Source organism: Trichomycterus rosablanca, chromosome 16, assembly GCF_030014385.1.
Source record: "Trichomycterus rosablanca isolate fTriRos1 chromosome 16, fTriRos1.hap1, whole genome shotgun sequence".
Taxonomy (NCBI): Eukaryota; Metazoa; Chordata; class Actinopteri; order Siluriformes; family Trichomycteridae; genus Trichomycterus; species Trichomycterus rosablanca.
In genome coordinates this window covers 7,381,187-7,403,983 of record NC_086003.1, presented here as the reverse complement: position 1 = coordinate 7,403,983, position 22,797 = coordinate 7,381,187, and the positions used below count along the sequence as shown (strand labels likewise).

Genomic DNA, 22,797 nt, shown 5'->3' with positions numbered 1-22,797 from the left:
AAAGGCACGGCTGTGGAAGAAGAGGGTACGGGTACTGGACTGGCCTGTCTGCAGTCCTGACCTGTTCCCAATAGAGAACGTGTAAAGAACGTTACAAAATGGTAAATGCTTTACTGTCCCAACTTTTTTAGGAATGTGTTGCAGGCCTGAATTGCAGGAATGGATGTTTATTAATAACTGAATTAAAGTTGACTTTGAAGTCAAAGTAAATGTAAGAAACTATGGCACTTATTAACTATTTAGAACAGCATTGTTTACAAGCATTCCTTAAACCTGTACTGTGTCTGCTTGACTTCTAGTCTCTCACCTTTGGCATCTTTGCTTTTCCTCCTGTCTTTTTCCCCTCAACTTCCTTTTGGATAGTCTCCCTCCAAATGGTACTGGAAGCTTGTGCCTGTAAGTGCTATGCTGCATCCTTTCTACCACCTGATCTGTAACTCTGTAGTCATTGGTCCAGACCCCATTTCAAACATCTCATACTACCACATGCATTACCTTTACCTATTTTTTTTTGTCTATGTATGCATGTGTATTTGTCTACATCTTTTTATTTCAACTGTTTTTTCGTCTCACTATCATATAGCCTGACTTCATGCATGCATTGGCTTATTGCATGGTGGAGCCAGTGGAATTTGCTCGTGTGGTAAATATTCATTCATGCTTTCATTTATTCATTCATGTTGTTACTGGGTGTGTGTAGTCCTTTTATACCACATTGCATTATGCAGTGGCATTGCTATCTTGTAAAGGTTGTTCTTTGTTTTGCTCATAAACATACATATTAATTATTTTAATTATATTAATTATTTTATGCGTTGCAATTAATATATCTAAAATATATTCTTGCAAGGCCAGTCATCATTTTTAACACTATTTGATGTCTGGGACAATTTATGCGAAATATGACTATGAATTGCATTTAAAAAAATGAGCTAGGCCGGTGTCCAGGTGGCGCAGCAGGATATTCCGCTAGCACACCAGCGCTGAGCTTCTAAACTCCAGAGTTTGAACCTCAGCTCTGCTTGGCAGTGCCTGCAGCAGACAGAATTGGTCATTTAAAGTCTGCCGGGAGGGTTAAAGATCGGAGTAATGTGGGTGGGGTCTTCGACGTTGTGTAAGGACCTTGGTTTGTAGTGTAAGGACCTTGGTTTGTAGTGTAAGGACTTTGGTTTGTAGTCCGAGGCGCCTGTACAGGAAATGGAGGAGCGCGGGGATTAGTGTGTGGCTCTCCGCGCGCGAATTCACCAAACGTGTGGCCGAATAAGAAGGGGTCGGTGGACTGCACACGCGCCGGAGGGAGCGTGAGGCGGGTGAATATACCCTCCTCGGACACGACCGGAGTCTCCAGCAGCGGAAGACGAATTGACTATGCTAAACTGGGTAAAATGCATAAACAAAAAAGGCCAGTTTTCTCAGCAGAGCCACTGACCTGTCCAGGCGACCACACAGACACAGTTGGCTGTGTTTTAGGGATGGAAGGTCGAATGGGGTCTCTTCCCACTGCCTCCGCAATGTGCAGTCTGTCATTGCATCAAGAAATACAATCTGAAACTGCATCATGCAAAGAGAAAGCCATACATCTGTTCTAATTAGAAATGCTGTCAAGTTCTCTGGGCCAAAGCTTATTTCAGATGGCCCAAAAGACAGGTGACTTGCATATGTGTTCATCTGTGATGGTACCATTGCTGCGGAGACGTACTGTATATTGGGATGTTAGAGAGACATATAGTACCATCATGGTGACGTCTTATCTGGAGAAGTCTATGATCATTTCAGCAAGACAGTACCAGTAAAAGGTTTAATGTTTGGAGGAAATGGGTCCCATTACATCTGTCATCAAGCTAACACCGCATTTACCATAAGAACTTCATAACATCTTAGTTGTGTTCAGTATTAGCACTGTACATATGCAGTGTTAAAATTTCATGAACAACAACGCCTGACCTTGTAAGACTAGTAAAACACTAGACACTATGACACTTCACTATAATGGATGTACTGTACAATGGATTCTTAATAGTTAATGGCTTGTAAGGTAATTTTCCTAATCGTGTGTGTGTATATGTATAAGTACATAAGTGCCTTGTCTCTGATCTCTCTCTTCCTTCACAAATGTAGGTTCGATACCGAAGAGACCATGTGTCTAGTCGTATTCTTCCTCATCTTCCACTGGTGGAGGATTTGATGAAGGACCTGTGTAACGGTGCTGCCCTGCTGATCATCATCCACTACTACTGCCCTGAATACATGAGATTGGAGGGTACACACACATATACACACACACAGGACATACTGCTACCTACTAATCACATCTTACTATTAAGTTCCTACATTTTCTTCTGTCTCAGATATCTGTCTGAAGGAGGTTCTGTCCATCTCTGATAGCATTTATAATCTTCAGCTCCTAAAGGAGTTCTCCAGTGAGTACCTGAACAGGTGTTTATACCTGAGCATTGAGGACTTGCTGTACGCTCCAGCAGTGCTGAAGGTGAGAAGAATACACACACAGGGCGCTTTCACACCTGCAATTACTAATTGCTCTACTACTAATGTTCTGACTTCTCATTTGCATTTATACAACTGTGGCGGGTTGCTGGGCATGTATTTAAACACTGGTGCGTGCACTGTAATTGGTCCCATGTGTAACCTGTTTTGGACAAAGAGCGTCTGCTAAATGCTGTGAATGTAAATTTAAACACAATTGACAATTTCTTTTGTTTTGCAGCACAACATGATGGTGTTTATAGCAGAGCTGTTTTGGTGGTTCGAGGTTGTAAGGCCAGAGTTCGTGAAACCCAGAGATCCACAAGAGATCAAAGATGGTAAGAGACGTATCACTAATGAACTTCTGTTAAAAACTGTCAACATTATTTTGTAGGTCTTTGTGTAGGTCTCAAACAGGCCTGCAACACATTCCAAAAAAAGTTGGGACAGTAAAGCATTTACCACTTTGTAATGTTGCCGTTCATTCTCACCACACTTAAAAGACGTTTTGGCACTGGGGAGACCAAGTGATTTAGTGTTTCAGCTTTTATTTTGTCTCGTTCTTCCTGCAAACACGTCTTAAGATGTGCAACAGTACGGGGTCGTCGTTGTCGCATTTTTCGTTTCAAAATCCTCCACACATTCTATATTGGGGACAGGTCAGGACTGCAGGCAGGCCAGTCCAGTACCCGTACCCTCTTCTACCACAGCCGTGCCTTTGTAATGTGTGCAGCATGTGGTTTTGCATCGTCTTGTTAAAAAATGCATAAATGTCCCTGGAAAAGATGACGTCTTGAAGGCAGCACATGTTGCTCTAAGATCTCAGTGTACTTTTCTGCATTAATGCTGCCATCACAGAAGTGTAAATGACCTTTGCCAAGGGCACCGACACACCCCCATACCATGACAGACCCTGGCTTTTGGACTTGTTCCTGATAACAGTCTGGATGGTCCTTTCCGTCTTTGGTCCGGAGCACATGGCGTCCATTTTTTCCAAAAAAGACCTGGAATGCTGATTCATCTGACCACAATACACGTTTCCACTGTGTGATGGTCCATCCTAGATGCCTCCGAGCCCAGAGAAGTCGACGCCGCTTCTGGACATGGTTAAAATAAGGCTTCTTTTTTTGCACAGTAAAGTTTTAAGTGGCATTTGTGCATGTAACTCTGTATTGTAGTGCTTGACAAAGGTTTGCCAAAGTAATCCCTCACCCATGTGATTATATCAGCTATTGTTGAGTGGCGGTTCTTGATGCAGTGCCGTCTGAGGGATCAAAGATCTCTGGTGTTCAGCTTAAGCTTGCGCTCTTGACCTTTACACACTGAAATTCCTTCCGATTCCTTGAATGGTTTAATGATATTATGCACTGTAGAGGGAGAAATATGCAAATCCCTTCCAATCTGTCTTTGAGGTACATTGTTCTTAAACATTTCAATCATTTTCTCACACATTTGTTGACAAACTGGAGATCTTCTGATCATCTTTGCTCATCAAAGACTCAGCCTTTCCTGGATGCTGCTTTTGTACTAAACCATGATTACAATCACCTGTTTGGAATCACATCATTATTTAGTTTTTTCACCTCATTAATATTCCTAAATTGCCCCCGTCCCAAATTTTTTTGGAATGTGTTGCAGGCCTGAAATGCAGGAATGTGAGCAGATAAAACATGAAATATCTTGGGTTCAAACTGTCTGCAAACAAATAAAAGTTTGCATTTTCCATACTGTCCCAACTTTTTCTGATTTAAGGTTGTAGAATGAATTCAATACAAATCAGCTTCATGCTTCCAACTGTGTAATGCAAAATGTGTCTTGACAAGTCTGTTGTGGAGGAACTCCTGTGGCCTACACAGAGCCCTGACCTCAACCCTATAATCCCTTTGGTGTGGTTGTAAGCCAGGTTTTCTCATACTACACTGAAGCTTGGCATTTTTTCACATGGCAGTGAGAGCATCGACACAGGCAAGGAGTTCCCGCTTCCACTTACCAGTCTCAAATGCTGCAAAGCGAAGCTTCTTAAGCTCCTCCCCTTCTGTGGACTCCCTGTCGACAGGACCTGTTCATGACACCTATATCAGGTATAAATTATACACAAAGAGGTTGGCATCTGTAATGTGTCTGTGGGTATGGATTGTTTTCACACATATGGTCAGCCATAACATTAAAACCACCTCCTTGTTTCTACACTCACTGTCCATTTTATCAGCTCCACTTACCATATAGAAGCACTTTGTAGTTCTACAATTACTGCCTGTAGTCCATATGTTTCTCTGCATGCTTTGTTAGCCCCTTTTCATGCTGTTCTTCAATGGTCAGGACCCCCACAGGACCACTACAGAGCAGGTATTATTTGGGTGGTGGATCATTCTCAGCACTGCAGTGACACTGACATGGTGGTGGTGTGTTAGTGTGTGTTGTGCTGGTATGAGTGGATATGTTTTTAAACACCACACTGTCACTGCTGGACTGAGAATAGTCCACCAACCAAAAACATCCAGCCAACAGCTCCCCATGGCCAGCGTCCTGTGACCACTGATGAAGGTCTAGAAGATGACCGACTCAAACAGCAGTAATAGATGAGCGATCGTCTCTGACTTTACATCTACAAGGTGGACCAACTAGGTAGGAGTGTCTAATAGAGTGGACAGTGAGTGGACACGGTATTTATTTGTCTGATCCACTCATACCAGCACAACACACACAAACACACCACCACCATGTCAGTGTCAGTGCAGTGCTGAGAATGATCCATCACCCAAATAATACCTGCTCTGTCGTGGTCCTTTGGGGGTCCTGACCAAGTAGAGAAACAGATGGACTACAGTCAGTAATTGAATAAATACAAAGTGCTTCTATATGGTAAGTGGAGCTGATAAAATGGACTGTGAGTGTTGGTCATAATGTTATGGCTGATCAGTGTACAGTATAATGCAAGACAGTGACTGTTTCTGCTAGCATTTTTATCTGGTAAGAATTGTATACATGGTAAACAGTATTCTCTCTTTATTTGCAGTACCAAAGCAAGTCCATCATATTCACTCCTTTCACTGAAACAGAGACAACAGAAGCCTCTCCACATGGAGGAGGCTGGAGGTAACTACTAGTGTGGCTGAAAGACCTGAACTTAATAGTTAATATAAACATACAAATGCACAAGATATCATGACTCTCTGTGAGTTTGGGAGAATCCACTGCTGGCTGGTGAAAAGAAACAATCAGATTTCATACGTGTTGAAGAAAATCGGCCAGTGCGGGGATTTACATTTATATTTCAGGCATTTAGCAGATGCTGACTGAGAAGCTTCGCAACTGACACACGCCCCCTCAGACACGTGTGCAGTACCGACTGCCTCTTTTCACCTGCGCGACGCGAGTTCATATGCGGATCAGCCTTGTGCACAGAGAGCCACACCCTGTTCAGCATTATTCGCATTATTCGCTTCTCTATCTGCCAATCAGGGTCCTGTACGCAGCGTTTGAAGACCCCAGCCACACAGTCCGGTCATCCCGCCCTAGCAGAGACGTGTCAGCTGCAGGCACTGCCAGTTATGCCCGACCGGTGGCAACACCGAGTTTCGAACCGAGGAGTTCAGGATCTCGGCGCCGGCGTGCTAGGAGAATATCCCGCTGCGCCATATAGTGTGTGTGTGTGTGTGTGTGTGTATACAGTGGATTTATAACTCACCCCCTGTTAAAAACATCATCCCACCCTGAACAACAACCAATCGTTGTTCATGTAGCCGCCCAACCCAGTCGGATGGCAGAGCTGAGAGTCGATACGATGTATTTGAAATCCCAGCTCTGGTGTGCTAGTGTATTTTACCGCTGTGCCTTTATCCAACACGAATGCAATGCAAGCAATTGAGGGTTAAGAGCCTTGTTTAGGGGACCAACAGTGCTGGTTCAAGCCCCACCACTGGTAAATTGTCAATCTTCTGATCACTAGTTCAGTACCTTGGTTTATGGTTTATGGTAATATCACCGTTACTGACTGTCTGCATGTTCAATAGACACAAATGCATTCTTATAACTATAGACCCTTGTGTCTCTGATTTTTGATGTTTACTTGTTTGTGTGTAGAGTTTAGAAACAGGTCTAATTCTCTCTCACGTATGGACGGGCACAATCCTGGTCCTGGTCTTGGTCCTGGTCCTAGTCCTCTATCCCGGCTGGCCTGGATGGAGAAAAAACAAAGGTAAGAGAAGTGCAAACACACACACAGTCAAAGCTTATTAACCTGGCTGCATGCCTTTGGACTGTGGGAGGAAACCGGAGTGTCCAGAGGAAACCCATGCAGACACAGGGAGAACGTGCAAACTCCACACAGAAAGAACCCAGATTGTTTCACCTGGTTGCTGGTACGTGTCAAAGTAACACGTAGGACCCAGGGTTTCCCAGCAGAACATTGCCCAAAGCATCGCACTGCCTCCGCCGGCTTGCCTTCTTCCCATAGTGCATCCTGGTGCCATGTGTTCCCCAGGTGAGCGACGCACATGCACTCGGTCATCCACGTGATGTAAAAGAAAACGTGATTCATCAGACCATTGCTCCGGGCTTCAGTTCCAATGCTCACGTGCCCATTGTTGGCGCTTTCGGCGGTGGACAGGGGTCAGCATGGGCACCCTGACTGGTCTGTGGCTATGGAGCCCCATACGCAACAAACTGTGATGCACATTAAGTTCTTCAGCAATTTGAGCTACAGTAGCTCGTCTGTTGGATCGGACCACACGGACCAGCCTTCGCTCCCCACGTGCATCATTGAGCCTTGGCCGCCCATGACCCTGTCGCTGGTTTACCACTGTTCCTTCCTTGGACCACTTCTTTTTTTTTTTCTTTTTTTTTTATGCATTTTCTCCCCTTTTTCTCCCCCTTTAGCACGTCAAATTTTTTTACCCAAATGCATTGTGCTTCCTCTCTGCCTATGCCGATCCCTGCCCTGACCGAGGAGATCGAAGCTAACCCACATCCCCTCCGAAACGTGAGCAGCAGCCGCATGCATCTTATCGCTCACACATTGATGAGTGTCGTGCCACCTAGCGTTGCATGCGGAGAGACACACCCTAAGAGCACTCCTTCCTCATCTCTGTGTAGGCGCCTCTAATCAGCCAGCAGAGGTCGTAATCGCACCATTCTGACAGAGAGAGACCCACATCCGGCCTTAGTCCCGCCCATCTTGAACAACAGGCCAATCGTTGTTCATATAGCCGCCCAGCCTGGACCGGTAAGGCAGAGCTGGATTCGATACAATGTATTCCAGATCCAGCTCTGGTTGCAGCATGTGTTTTTACCGCTGTGCCACCTGAGCGGCCCTTGGACCACTTTTGATAGATACTGACCACTGCAGACTGCAGATCACAATTTGGCCCTTGTCAAACACGCTCAAACACATCAACCTAATATATCCCACCCACTAACAGGTGCTGTGATGAAGAGATAATCAGTGTTATTCACTTCACCTATCAGTGGTCATAATGTTATGCCTAGTCGGTGTAGAATGTTATTTTCTTGCATGAATTATAGGGTCTCTTAAATTCATTAATCTGAACCTTTCTTCCCCTATCTATCTGTCTGTCTGTCTGTCCGTCCGTCCGTCCGTCTATCTATCCATCCATCTATCTATCTATTCATCCGTCCGTCCGTCTATCTATCTATCTATCTATCTATCTATCTATCTATCTATCTATCTATCTATCTATCTATCCATCTATCTATCCAACTATCTATCCATCCATCCATCCATCCATCTATCTATCCAACTATCTATCTATCCGTCCATCCATCCATCCATCTATCTATCTGTCCGTCCGTCCATCCATCCATCCGTCCATCTATCTATCTGTCCATCTATTTATCTGTCCATCTATCAATCTATCTATCCATCCATCCATCCATCCATCCGTCCATCTATCAATCCATCCATCTATCCATCCATCTATCCATCCAACTATCCATCCATCCATCTATCCATCTATCTATCCATCTGTCTTGTCTGTCCGTCCGTCCATCCAACTATCTATCTATCTGTCTATCTGTCTGTCTATCTATCTGTCTATCTGTCCGTCTATCTGTCCGTCCGTCTATCTATCTATCTATCTATCTATCTATCTATCTATCTATCTATCTATCTATCTATCTATCTATCCGTCTGTCCATCCATCCATCATCTATCTATCTATCTATCTATCTATCTATCTATCTATCTATCTATCTATCTATCTATCTATCTATCCGTCTGTCCATCTATCTATCTATCTATCTATCTATCTATCTATCTATCTATCTATCTATCTATCTATCTATCTATCTATCTATCTATCCGACTGTCCGTCCATCCATCCATCCATCCATCTATCTATCATGTCCCTTGCTGTCCTCTCTCTCAGACCGCTGTCGCAGCTAGAAACAGATTGGGAGCACGTATGCGTGGACAACATCAGCTTGACACGCTCCATCAGCAAAGACAGTCTAGCGTCCAACGTCATTTCAGTCACCCCACGTCATCGCATTAATGGCCAGCCCTCCCCCAGTTTGGTCCGCAGGCATGACAGCGTGGAAAAGGATGAGGAACTTGTTGCCGTGATGGGTCCGGAAACCCGTTCTGAGGGCTTTTTCCTTGAGCCTTTGCAGCCGGCGGTTTTAAGACCCAATAAGGAGAAACTCACGGCGGTCAGTAAACAAGATGAAAGCGGAGAGGGACGAACTCGGAGAAGACGGGGAGGTCACCACATGTTAATAAACCAAAGCTTTTCACCCATTGATACTGTTGAACCACAAAATGTGACGCACTCCGCGGGCTTCTTTCTACATGGAACCACACAGGACATAAGAGTGGCCGAGCAAACACCTCCGGACGAAGACTCGGACTCGGAGATCGGAGACGAAGACGAGGAAGACGACACTGAAAAGCAGGATTGCGAAAGAATACTATTTTTTACTCCTAGTAAAAAGATCAAGTGCCTGGACCAACGAAAGGATGAAGGAGAATCCATGAAGCTATGCGAGGACGTACGAGTGCAAGAGCATGGGGACAAAGATGGCACCAGTGGACGATGCAGTCCGAGCTCGCTCTCTCAAGCCAGCAGCACGTCTACTGGCACCGGTCGCGTCACCAGCTTTGCCGAAAGGCGATTGCAACACGTCACGATGCCAGACGGTTACAGCACTGGTAGTACCTCGTATGCTACGACTCCAGATGGCTCCGACACTGGCACTCTAAGCCCTGATGGTAAAGGCGGCATGGCGTCAGATCTCATCCATTTAAAACTGCAACTGGAGGAGAAGCGGCGGGCTATCGAGGCTCAGAAGAAAAAGATGGAGGTCCTGGCGGCACGGCAGAGGATCCAGCTGGGCAAAGCGGCCTTCCTGAACGTGGTTAAAAAGGATCGGAGTGACACGCTGCCCCATCCAGGGAAACAAGAAGCGCTGGCGATGAAGGTGAAGAAGGTGGCAAAGGATGACGCATGCGTCGAGGTGTTGAAGGCCAAGAGCAAGGAAAATGGAAACAACCTGAATAAAGACAGACAAGGTGCGAAGGTTGCAGCTTCACCAACGGCTAGTTCTGATAACCGCACAAGAGAGGTGGAGGACTGTGAGGAAGCAGGTGGAAACCTAGACCTAAGCGAGTGCAGCCACTCAATTGAGCTTCTGAACGAGGCCATTGGTTCGATCCAGCAGCAAATGATGCAGCTCTCAGTCCAGCAGGAACTGCTCATGAGGCAAACCCTCAAATCACCACAGCAGGAATATGTCAAGAAACCTCATCCTCCTCACGAACCAGACACCAAGCCTCGCTCCTCCATGCAATTTGTGGAAATCTCCACAGCAAAGCGAGCACCCCCAAAGCTCAGCATGTCTCGAAGTTCTCGGACCAAACCCTCCGAGCTCAAGCTCAACAAAGACTGTGCCCATCGAGCAGGCTCAAAGAGCAGCACCCGGACGCCTGGCGGCGACGCCAGACTGTCGCCAGACTGTAAGACACCCGTAGCTGAGAATGAAGAAGAGGGCGGAGCCAGAATAAATAGCCGCACCCCAAGCCGGGGCGGAGCCCGAAACACCACGTTCCGGGTCCATAGTTTTGGGAACCAGAGATCAGAGGGGTTAGAGATGCCCAAACCAGAATCGCCAGTGGTGGAGGAGCAGAGAGGGTTAGAGAAGGACGACGTTTCAGATATGAGTGAGGAGAAAAAAGCCCAGCTGATCGAGGTGGACCTGTCCGAACTGGCTGAAGCTCCTGACTCCAGTGAACAAAAAGCAGGAATGGGCTTCTTTTTTAAGGTAACTTCAATTGTTTCCATAGTTATATACAACCCCAAACCAGAAAAAGTTGGGACAGCAGAGTTTCTTACATTTACTTTGACTTTTATTTGATTGCAGACAGGAGATATTTCATGTTTTATCTGCTCAACTTCATTTCATTTATTAATAAACATCCATTCCTGCATTTCAGGTCTACAACACATTCCAAAAAAAAGTTGGGACAGTAAAGCATTTACCACTTTGTAATGTTGCCATTCCTTCTCATCACACTTAAAAGACGATTTGGCACCGAAGAGACAAAGTGATTTAGTGTTTCAGCGTTTATTTTGTCTCGTTCTTCCTGCAAACGCGTCTTAAGATGTGCAACAGTACGGGGTCGTCGTTGTGGCATTTTTCCTTTTAAAATTCTCCACACATTCTCTATTGGGGACAGGTCAGGACTGCAGGCAGGCCAGTCCAGTACCCGTACCCTCTTCTTCCCCAGTCATGCCTTTGTAATGTGTGCAGCATGTGGTTTCTGGAAAAGACGACGTCTTGAAGGCAGCACATGTTGCTCTAAGATCTCAATGTACTTTTCTGCATTAATGCTGCCATCACAGAAGTGTAAATGACCTTTGCCAAGGGCGCTGACACAGAACCATACCATGACAGACCCTGGCTTTTGGACTTGTTTCTGATAACACGGCGTCCATTTTTTTTCCAAAAAAATCCTGAAATGCTGATTCATCTGACCACAATACACGTTTCCACTGTGTGATGGTCCATCCTAGATGCCTCCGAGCCCAGAGAAGTCGACGCCGCTTCTGGACATGGTTATCATAAGGCTTTATTTTTGCACAGTAAAGTTGTAAGTGGCATTTGTGCATGTAACTCTGTATTGTAGTGCTTGTCAAAGGTTTGCCAAAGTAATCCCTCACCCATGTGATTATATCAGCTATTGTTGAGTGGTGGTTCTTGATGCAGTGCCGTCTGAAGGATGGAAGATCACAGGCGTTCAGCTTAAGCTTGCGCTCTTGGTCTTTACACACTGAAATTCCTCCCGATTTCTTTAATGGTTTAATGATATTATGCACTGTAGGGGGAGAAATGTGCAAATCCCTTCCAGGTTCATTGTTCTTAAACATTTCAATCATTTTCTCACACATTTGTGGACAAACTGTGGACTTTCCTGGATGCTGCTTTTGTACCAAACCATGATTACAATCACCTGTTTGGAATCACATCATTATTTAGTTTTTTCACCTCCTTACAAGCCCTAAATTGCCCCCGTCCCAATGTTTTTGGAATGTGTTGCAGGTCTGAAATGCAGGAATGGATGTTTATTAATAAATGAAATGAAGTTGATCAGATAAAACATGAAATATCTCAGCTTCAAACTGTCTGCAATCAAATAAAGTCAAAGTAAATGTAACGAACACTGCATTTTTAGTTTATTTGCATTTTCCATACTGTCCCAACTTTTTCTTAGAGACACTTAGAGGCACTGTTTGCCAACAAATTGACCTAAATATTACAGATAGACTGGGCTGATTCCATCATTCCATTTATTTCTTGCTCTATTATTTAGCCTGTGCATGAATAAAGTCAACAATCTTAAAAGACAAATTAGTTTTATTAAACTGTGTCCATGTAATAATCAATAGTAGAAAGTTGAAGGTAAAAGATATATTTGAAAAATGAAAGCTACATGCATGGTTACATCTTGACTTTTGTTGTGTATAGGATGACCAAAAGGCAGCGGATGAGATGGCTAAGAAGCGTGCTGCATTTCTGTTGAAGCAGCAGAAGAAGGCTGAGGAGGCACGTCTTCGCAAACAGCAGCTGGAGGCCGAATCGGAGCTGAAACGTGATGAAGCCAGGTACATTTGTCGTGCTTGCAGCTAGTCAGCTCAGTTACTGTGAGTAATGGCTTGCACAGACTTTAGCAAGGGCAATCAATGACTTGGGTGTGTGAAATGCCTTCAAAAGGAGCTTAGGTTTATACGAAGTGTTTGCTCTTGTGTTTCAGATCATTGTCTTATTGAATACCCAAGTTGCAGTTGAGCTTTAGATCCAACAGTAGTTTATGAACGGTTCTGTATGCCATGCATAACTAAGTAGGCCACTAAAAATGTTTATAAAATATGTTATTTTTATCCAATGTTCATATATAAATATATAGACCAATCAGCCATAACATTAAAACCACCTCCTTGTTTTTACACTCACTGTCCATTTTATCAGCTCCACTTACCATATAGAAGCACTTTGTAATTCTACAATTACTGACTGTAGTCCATCTGTTTCTCTGTATGCTTTGTTAACCCTCCTTTCATGCTGTTCTTCAATGGTCAGGACCTCCACAGGACCACTACAGACCAGGTATTATTAAGGTGGTGGATGATTCTCAGCACTGCAGTGACACTGACATGGTGGTGGTGTGTTAGTGTGTGTTGTGCTAGTATGAGTGGATCAGACACAGCAGCGCTGCTGGAGTTTTTAAACACCTCACTGTCACTGCTGGACTAAGAATAGTCCACCAACCAAAAATATATCCAGCCAACAGCGCCCTGTGGGCAGCGTCCTGTGACCACTGATGAAGATCTCAAAGATGACCAAGTCAAACAGCAGCAATAGATGAGCGATCGTCTCTGACTCTACGAGTGGGACCAACTAGGTAGGAGTGTCTAATAGAGTGGACAGTGAGTGGACACGGTATTTATAAACTCCAGCAGCGCTGCTGTGTCTTATCCACTCATACCAGCACAACACACACTAACACACCACCACCATGTCAGTGTCACTGCAGTGCTGAGAATGATCCACCACCTAAATAATACCTGCTCTGTAGTGGTCATGTGGGGGTCCTGACCATTGAATAACAGCATAAAAGGGGGCTAACAAAGCATGTAGAGAAACAGATGGACTACAGTCAGTAATTGTAGAACAACAAAGTGCTTCTATATGGTAAGGGGAGCTGATAAAATGGACAGGAGGTGGTTTTAATGTTATGGCTGATCGGTGTATTTAACATTATACGAGTGCTGCCATCTAGTGGTGTTAATAGGATATTTCAGTTCTCTTTCTTTTTCTTTTTCATCAACTACTTTATCCTGGTCAGGTTCGCAACAGGCTCCAGCTGGAAACACTGTGCTCAGGGGAGGAACACCCTGTACAGGGGGTCAATCCATTTCAGCCCTGTTACATGTCATCCTACCCCCTCTCGGACAGAGCCAATGTCTGTGTAGATGTTCTGCCAATAGCACCGCTGTGCTACTGGAAAACCTTTATAGGATATTGTCCCCAAAGTGTTCAGCCATAACATTAAAACCACCTTCTTGTTTCTACACTCAATGTCCATTTAATCAGCTCCACTTACTATATAGAACCACTTTGTAGTTCTACAATTACTGACTGTAGTCCATCTATTTCTCTACATACTTTTTTAACCTGCTTTCACCCTGTTCTTCAATGGTCAGGACCACCACAGGACCACCACAGAGCAGGTATTATTTAGGTGGTGGATCATTCTCAGCTCTTCAGTGACACTGACATGGTGGTGGTGTGGTAGTGTGTGTTGTGCTGGTATGAGTGGATCAGACACAGCAGTGCTGCTGGAGTTTTTAAATACCGTGTCCACTCACTGTCCACTTTATTAGTCACTCCTACCTAGTTGGTCCACCTTGTAGATGTAAAGTCAGAGAGGATCGCTCATCTATTGCTGCTGTTTGAGTTGGTCATCTTTGAGATCTTCATCAGTGGTCACTGGACGCTGTTGGCTGGATGTTTTTGGTTGGTTGACTATTATAAGTCCAGCATTGACAGTGAGGTGTTTAAAAACTCCAGCAGCACTGCTGTGTCTTATCCACTCATGATCCACCATCATGTCAGTGCACTGCAGTGCTGAGAATGATCCACCACCTAAATAATACCTGCTCTTTGGTGGTCCTGGGAGAGTCCTGACCATTGAAGAACAGCATGAAAAGGGGGCTAACAAAGCATGCAGTGAAACAGATGGACTACAGTCAGTAATTGTAGAACTACAAAGTGCTTGTATATGGTAAGTGGAGCTGATAAAATGGACAGTGATTTTAAAAGTTAGATGACAGTAAGTTTATAAATGGGTTGGGTACATTATAGCATGGTAGTAATTTGTGTAATAACATTAATTTACTTATATACTGATTTATTTGTGTATTTCCAGCTACTGTTTTTGGGCCACGGTGTGTCCAGAGTGTACCCTGCAACAGTGGGTGTATAACAATATCCTGGACTGGGTGCCTGTCCGTTGCAAGGCATTACACACTCCCCCATTAACCTAGTCACCAGGGACAGTAGAGTAGACATGTAAAGCAATTAAGAAGTTGATCACATGATCACCGGTTTCACGCTTTGTAATGCGTCGTGTGTGTGTGTTTCAGGCGTAAAGCGGAGGAGGACCGGGTACGTAAAGAGGAGGAGAAGGCGCGTCGGGAGCTTATTAAGCAGGAGTACCTGCGCAAAAAACAGCAGGAACTGATGGAGGAGCAGGGTGTGGCCAAGCCCCGTCCACATAGAAGAAAACCTCGGCCCAGGTCACTCCACCGTGGCCAGTCCGGCACAACCACCCGTACGAGACGGTCTTCCTGATACATAACAAACACTGTATGGCTAAAAGTATGTGGACACCCCTCGTGATTAATTAATAACAGGTGTATTAAATTAGATACGGTAAGATAAGATGCCTTTATTGTCATTGCACAGTGTACAAAGAAACTGAGCAGCAATCCACTGGTGCCAGCAGGTTAAACAGATGATGTCTAGGGTGAGATCGGTCTTTTAGTATGTTGACTGCCCCTTCTGAGGCAGCGGGAACTGAACAGGTCCTCCAGGCTGCGCAGTGGGCAGCCGATGATCTTCTGGGCCGTGTTAAAGACTCTCTAAAGAGATCTCCTATGTGCCACTGAGCGATTACAAGCCAGGTCTAACATTAGAGCATGACCTTACAATGCTCTTTTGACTAAATGAACACAAATTCCCATAGACACACTCTGCTGTGTCTATCGTTGGAAAGCCATGCATTAATGGAAGCTGTGTTAGTTGCATAGGTGGGGCAAATTCATATTAAAGTCAATGGTGTTGAAGTGGAACGTTCAACAAGCTCAAAGTCAGATGTCCATATACTTTTGGTCGTATAGTGAACATATAGTTTACAGTATGTAAAACTTATTATTTATTGAAGACAATTATTAAAGCTTTTCCCTATTTTTTCCTCTTTTCATTCAGCTGTAAGTTTGTGTGCCGCTCCATCAGGTTCCTCACTGTCGTTGGCCTCTGCCGCTACGGAAGCAGACAGCGTCACTTCTGGAGGAGGCTCACAGAGGTGTGTGCATATATCTCTTACCATATAGAAGCACTTTGTAGTTCTACAATTACTGACTGTAGTCCATCTGTTTCTCTGCATGCTTTGTTAGCCCCTTTTCATGCTGTTCTTCAATGGTCACGACCCTCACAGGACCACCACAGAGCAGGTATTATTTAGGTGGTGGATTATTCTCAGCACTGCAGTGACACTGACACGGTGGTGGTGTGTTAGTGTGTGTTGTGCTGGTATGAGTGGATAAGACACAGCAGCGCTGCTGGAGTTTTTAAATACTGTGTCCACTCACTGTCCTACCTAGTTGGTCCACCTTGTAAAGTCAGAGACGATCGCTCATCTATTGCTGCTGTTTGAGTTGGTCATCTTTGAGATCTTCATCAGTGGTCACAGGACGCTGTTGTCTTGATATTTTTGGTTGGTGGACTATTCTCAGTCCAGCAGTGACAGTGAGGTGTTTAAAAACTCCATCAGCGCTGCTGTGTCTGATCCACTCATACCAGCACAACACACACTAACACACCACCACCATGTCAGTGTCACTGCAGTGCTGAGAATGATCCACCACCTAAATAATACCTGCTCTGTAGTGGTCCTGACCGTTGAAGAACAGCATGAAATAGGGCTAACAAAGCATGCGGAGAAACAGATGGACTACAGTCAGTAATTGTAGAACTACAAAGTGCTTCTATATGGTAAGTGGAGCTGATAAAATGGACAGTGAGTGTAGAAACAAGGAGGTGGTTTTAATGTTATGGCTGATCAGTGTATGATATAGTGTGTGTGCTCGTATATGTGTGTTGCAGGGGTGAGTCAGTTGAGTCATTTCCAACGTTGAGCCGAAATGCTAGCAGAAACATGGAGAGAGACTGGGAGAATGGCTCTACAGCTTCTTCCATCGCCTCTGCAGCAGAGTACAGTGGTAAGAGCCCACATATTTACTGTGGTGTGAACAACTGTTATGGTGGCCCTGAGGATCATAAGTGCAGCATGCTTGTTCTGTGCATTAAGATGTCAACTGTGTGTTTATTACAGGGCCAAGGTTGTTCAAAGAGCCCAGTGCAAAATCCAATAAACCAATCATCCAGAATGCCATCGCCCACTGCTGTCTGGCAGGGAAGGTCAATGAAGCCCAGAAAACTTCTATCTTAGACGTAAGTCATGTTATCTTAGACGTAAGTAGAACACATCGAACATGCACATGTCTGTGGTTATTGTGGCTGTAGCCAAGACAACAATAATAAGGGAGAAAGTGGATGGAACAGGGACAGTGCAGAACTGACAGCTCACTGCGCCACTCTGTTCTCTGGAAAAATGAAAGATGGGGAACGTTCAGAACCAGCCAAGATGGGCAATGCACGAGCGGCACCCCAACTGGTGCATCTCACCCATAACGTGGATTTACGGGTGGGGTCTGCACTGGAAAAGGGACATCACATTGTCTCTGGGGCAGTGCTGTCCCAGGGCGGTTCTGTCGTGAGGCTCAAAAGAAGCAGGTATGCCAACAAAGGAGCTGGCAAGTGTGAAAAGGAGAAACTGTGACATATAGAAAAATTTCCACCTGGAGCAAATTAACACTTGACAGTGGAGCAGGTGACTGAACACATCAATCATCTGCGCCTCCATGCCCCCTCTGCCGGCCAAAACGACAACACAGAAGGACCCAACTCTTAATGTGGTTCACTGCTGAACTTATTCAGCAGAGCCATGTTACAGCGCCCCTTTCTAAAGGAACAGCTCCCAAAGTTCCCAATTCAGCCAAGACCAGTATTGCATGAGCGTCACCTCAACCACACCAACTGGCGCATCTCATGCATAACATGGATTCTGCACTGGAAAAGGGAAGTCACACTGCCTCTGGGGCAGTGCTGTCCCAGGGTGGTTCTGTCGTAAGGCCCAAAAGAAGCAGATGTGCCAACTAAGGAGCTGTCAAGTGTGAGACGGAGAACCCATGACATATAGAAATACTTCCACCTGGAGTAAACTAACACACATGAGGCGCAGGTGATTGTCAGTCATGAGAACGGACACATCAATCATCTGTGCCTCCATGCCCCCTCTGCCGCCCAATAAGGCAACACAGAAGGATATAACTCTTAATGTGGTTCACTACTGAGCAGAGCCACGTTATAGAGCCCCTTCCTAAAGGAACAGCTCCCAAAGTTCCCAATTTAGCCAAGACCAGTATTGCACGAGCGTCACCCTGACCACACTGACTGGCGCATCCCATGCATAAGATGGATTTATGGGCGTGGTCTGCCCTGGAAAAGGGACGTCACACTGCTTCTGGGTCTCCACCCAACGATTTCCAAGCTGCCTTCTTAAATGCCTTTAGCTTAATCACGTCAGACAAGGTGCAGCTGTGGCTAATTAGCAGGTGACCAATCACAAAAGGGGTGTTGGCTCGAGACTGAGAGTGCTACAGGAGAGAGGGGCGTGGCACATAAACAAACTGTACATGCCCTGGGAGCACAGAGGGGCTGCATTCGTGACACACTGCTGAGCAGAGCCATGTTACAGAGCCCCCTCCTGAAGGAATAGCTCCCAAAGGATAAGGGGTACAGCCCTTGTGGTCCATACCAGTGTAAAACCAAACCTACTTACTGGGGTGACTCATTAATCTGAAGTATTTTAGGGTGTGACCTTTCCCCTTTAACAGTTTTTTTCATTGTTTCTTATTGTTTGGTACAGGAAATCGAGCGATGTGAGGCGAACCATCTGATGATCCTGTTCCGCGATGGTGGCCGCCAGTTCCGGGCGGTCTACGTGTTCGTGCCCGATACAGAAGAGCTGGTGAAGTTGACCGGAACGGGCCCCCGTGCCATCACGCGCAAAATGATCGACATTCTCTTCAAGTACAGCTCGGACCGCAAGCAGTTTACCATCATCCCAGCCAAAACGGTCTCAGCCAGCGTGGACGCCATCACCATTCACAACCACTTGTGGCAGATCAAGCGGCACCACAGCTCTACCAAGAGGAAGTGACACACACACACACATCGTTGGGTACTGGATTAAGCTTCCCGATTGGTCCGGATGGTGTACGTTAATGGTGATTCTGAGAGGAAGTGATGCTCCTGTTGGCATCTTGACTCGTGCTTCCTGATTGGCTCGTTCTATTAGCTACTGCTACACTCTCATTGGCTTCGTCCGCTGTCGTACCGGCTGCAAGTGATGAAGTGGGTGTGCACTACGGTGGGCAGTTAACCAATGAAATACAGCCGCAGAATTATGATCTCACCGGGCTGCCTTGATTTGCATATGAAACCAATAACTCCATCCTCGCTGATCATGTGACCTGTAGCCTGTGTGCTCTCTTAACTTGACCGGGTGTTCGAGTGGTATGATTTACTATGAATGTGTTTTTACTTCGTTCAGTATTTTTTAAGCAGCCGTTTCTGCATGCTGTACTTTTAGTTAAAAAGAAGAGGGTTCAGTCCTGCTGTAGTATTATTTCATTTTCAGATTACACCCCCACACATGAGCACGCACAGTACAGTACAGTGGGTGATATTGCAGAATAGATCTGGATCATTCATCTGGCACAGTATTTACTTTAGCTTTACATTTACTTTGACTTTTATTTCACTGCAGACAGGATGAACCTGAGATATTTCATGTTTTATCTGCTCAACTTCATTTCTTTTATTAATAAACATCCATTCCTGCATTTCAGACCTGCAACACATTCCGAAAAAAGTTGGGACAGTAAAGCATTTACCACTTTGTAATGTTGCCATTCCTTCTCACCACACTTAAAAGACGTTTTGGCACTGAGGAGACCAAGTGATTTAGTGTTTCAGCTTTTATTTTGTCCCATTCTTCCTGCAAACACGTCTTAAGATGTACAACAGTACGGGGTCGTCGTTGTGGCATTTTTCATTATTGGGGACTGCAGGCAGGCCAGTCCAGTACCCGTACCCTCTTCTTCCACGGCCATGTCTTTGTAATGTGTGGTTTTGCATTGTCTTGTTAAAAAGATGACGTCTTGAAGGCAGCACATGTTGCTCTAAGATCTCAGTGTACTTTTCTGCATTAATGCTGCCATCACAGAAGTGTAAATGACCATACCATGACAGACCCTGGCTTTTGGACTTGTTCCTGATAACAGTCTGGATGGTCCTTTTCGTCTTTGGTCCTGAGCACATGGTGTCCATTTTTTCCAAAAAAATACACGTTTCCACTGTGTGATGGTCCATCCTAGATGCCTCCGAGCCCAGAGAACTTGACGCGGCTTCCGGATATGGTTCAAATGAGGCTTCTTTTTTGCACAGTAAAGTTTTAAGTGGTATTTGTGCATGTAACTCTGTATTGTAGTGCTTGACAAAGGTTTGACAAAGTAATCCCTCACCCATGTGGTTATATCAGCTATTGTTGAGTGGCGGTTCTTGATGCAGTGCCGTCTGTGGGATGGAAGATCACGGAGGTTCAGCTTAAGCTTGCACACTTGGCCTTTACGCACTAAAATTCTCCTGATTCCCTAAATGGTTTAATGATATTATGCACTGTAGAGGGAGAAATATGCAAATCCCTTCCAATCTTTCTTTGAGGTACATTGTTCTTAAACATTTCAATAATTTTCTCACGCATTTGTTGACAAACTGGAGATCATCTGATCATCTTTACTCATCAAAGACTCAGCCTTTCCTGGATGCTGCTTTTGTACCAAACCATGATTACAATCACCTGTTTGGAATCACATAATATTTAGTTTTTTCACCTCATTACTAGCCCTAAATTGCCCCCGTCTCAACTTTTTTGGAATGTGTTGCAGGCCTGAATGCAGGAATGGAGATATATTAACAAATGAAATATCTCAGGTTCATCCTGTCTGCAATCAAATAAAAGTCAAAGTAAATGTAAGGAACACTGCACTTTTGTTTTATTCACATTTTCCATACTGTCCCAATTTGGGGTTATATATTCCACAAAGGTAGAATTAATAGTGCTCAGAGAGTGTATATGATAAAAAACAAGAAGTAACAGTGTGCTCTCTATAATATTCCACCCACTACAAGTATAGAACTGTCCAACTGAATGTGAATTCAACTTATATACAAACACACACAGACACACACACACACTGAAAGGACTCGAAAAACGAAAGCCTAAAGAAACACCGACTGCATGGAGACAATGTTACTAACTACACCAATAACTTTATCCTAAATGCCGTCACAGGTGCTGAATAATTAAACCCTTACTACAAGGCAGGAGTGTTAATAGTGATCTCATGTCCTACCTGGCATCATCGTGTTCTGCTATGAATATAATGAAGCTTCTAAAAAGTATGTTATGTCTACATAGGTATATTTTCACTGAATGTTTACGGTGCACTTGCGTTACAGCTAGGTTTGGTGCTTCACAATCGTGTTTTACGTTGTCTTCCGAACCTCTGTAGACAGTGCAGCAGTGTCTGGGTCGTTGATGCAATATTGTGAGAAATGTGGTAACCTCTTGAGCATTTAAAGTCAATTTACTGTTATGTTACTGTTCAATAATGGAAAGTATTAATACAAATAAAAGAGTGAGAGTTATAAAACACAGGGAGAAAATATACAGAACATGCTGCAATATGAAGGTGTGATTAAACAAGCTGTCAATAGAATAATCAAAAATACCAAATCCTTAAAGTATGAGGACTGGTATGAAGTGGCTATCTAATAGCTCAACATGAAATATTTGGATGAAATATCCAGACATTTTCTGTATTAGACTGCACACAGAGCAGAGAGAACACTGCTTAAGCCAGTAATGTGAAAGTAATCAAAGTTACAGTGGTACCTTGTAACTTAACGTCCCCTAAACTAAACATCTTTGAAACTCAACACTGTTCGTCGAGAAATTTGTATTTAAACTCAACGTTTGCCTTAAACTCAATGTGTTCAGTTTGTTTAAAAAAAAAAAAAAGTATTTATTTAATTTCAAATTTAACAATGAACAGCTGCTTTGTTCAGCGCTCGGCTTGAGCGGTGCGGTAATATGTCATCAAAGTGTGCATATGAGACGAATCTGCATTTGTGTGGAGTAACAGTCAGATTCGCTCTGAAAGCTCCACATGTATCTGTGTTTATCTGAATTTTCCTCACTGTTTTCACTTTTTTCACAGCTCGGGGTTCTGAGAAACTATTAGAATCGGCTTTTTATATAAGTGTTTTATATATACAGATCAGCCATAACCTCCTTGTTTTTACACACATTTTCCATTTTATCAGCTTCACTTACCATATAGAAGCACTTTGTAGTTCTACAATCACTGACTGTAGTCCATCTGTTTCTCTGCATACTTTTTTTTAGCCTGTTTTTACCCTGGACCACTACAGGACCACCTAAATAATACCTGCTCTGTGGGGGTCCTGACCGTTGAAGAACAGGGTGAAAACAGGCTAAAAAAAGCATGCGGAGAAACAGATCAGTGATTGTAGAAGTACAAAGTGCTTCTATATGGTGAGTGAGTGTAGAAACAAGGAGGTGGTTTAAATGTTATGGCTGATAAAAATATAAACAACCCCATTATTTTACGTAAGCCTAAAATATATGCAAGTCCACGGGACCATGGAACGCATTAACAGGTTTTCCATACATCCTTATGGGAAAAAACACCTTGAAACTCAACGCCAGTCCGAACCAATTGACGTCGAGTTTCAAGGTACCACTGTATTCAGAACACAACAGCTCTCCTATGCTCCGTGTGCAGCCTAATACAGGATGTTACTTAC

At 44.3% G+C, this 22,797-nt stretch overlaps 1 protein-coding gene across 1 annotated transcript in view; it reads left to right on the top strand.

Moving 5' to 3' along the window:
• Positions 1–19,063, top strand: part of camsap1a (calmodulin regulated spectrin-associated protein 1a) — a 33,652-nt gene extending 14,589 nt beyond the window's left edge. Inside the window, exons 5-17 of the mRNA XM_063011179.1 lie at positions 2,119–2,260; positions 2,349–2,488; positions 2,726–2,822; positions 4,433–4,597; positions 5,500–5,580; positions 6,568–6,682; positions 8,871–10,761; positions 12,466–12,602; positions 15,144–15,331; positions 15,988–16,090; positions 16,885–17,000; positions 17,114–17,232; positions 18,770–19,063. Of these exons, the coding sequence (XP_062867249.1) occupies positions 2,119–2,260; positions 2,349–2,488; positions 2,726–2,822; positions 4,433–4,597; positions 5,500–5,580; positions 6,568–6,682; positions 8,871–10,761; positions 12,466–12,602; positions 15,144–15,331; positions 15,988–16,090; positions 16,885–17,000; positions 17,114–17,232; positions 18,770–19,063 (3,588 nt within the window). The remainder of the gene's footprint in view (positions 1–2,118; positions 2,261–2,348; positions 2,489–2,725; positions 2,823–4,432; positions 4,598–5,499; positions 5,581–6,567; positions 6,683–8,870; positions 10,762–12,465; positions 12,603–15,143; positions 15,332–15,987; positions 16,091–16,884; positions 17,001–17,113; positions 17,233–18,769) is intronic.
• Positions 19,064–22,797: the final 3,734 nt, after the last annotated feature.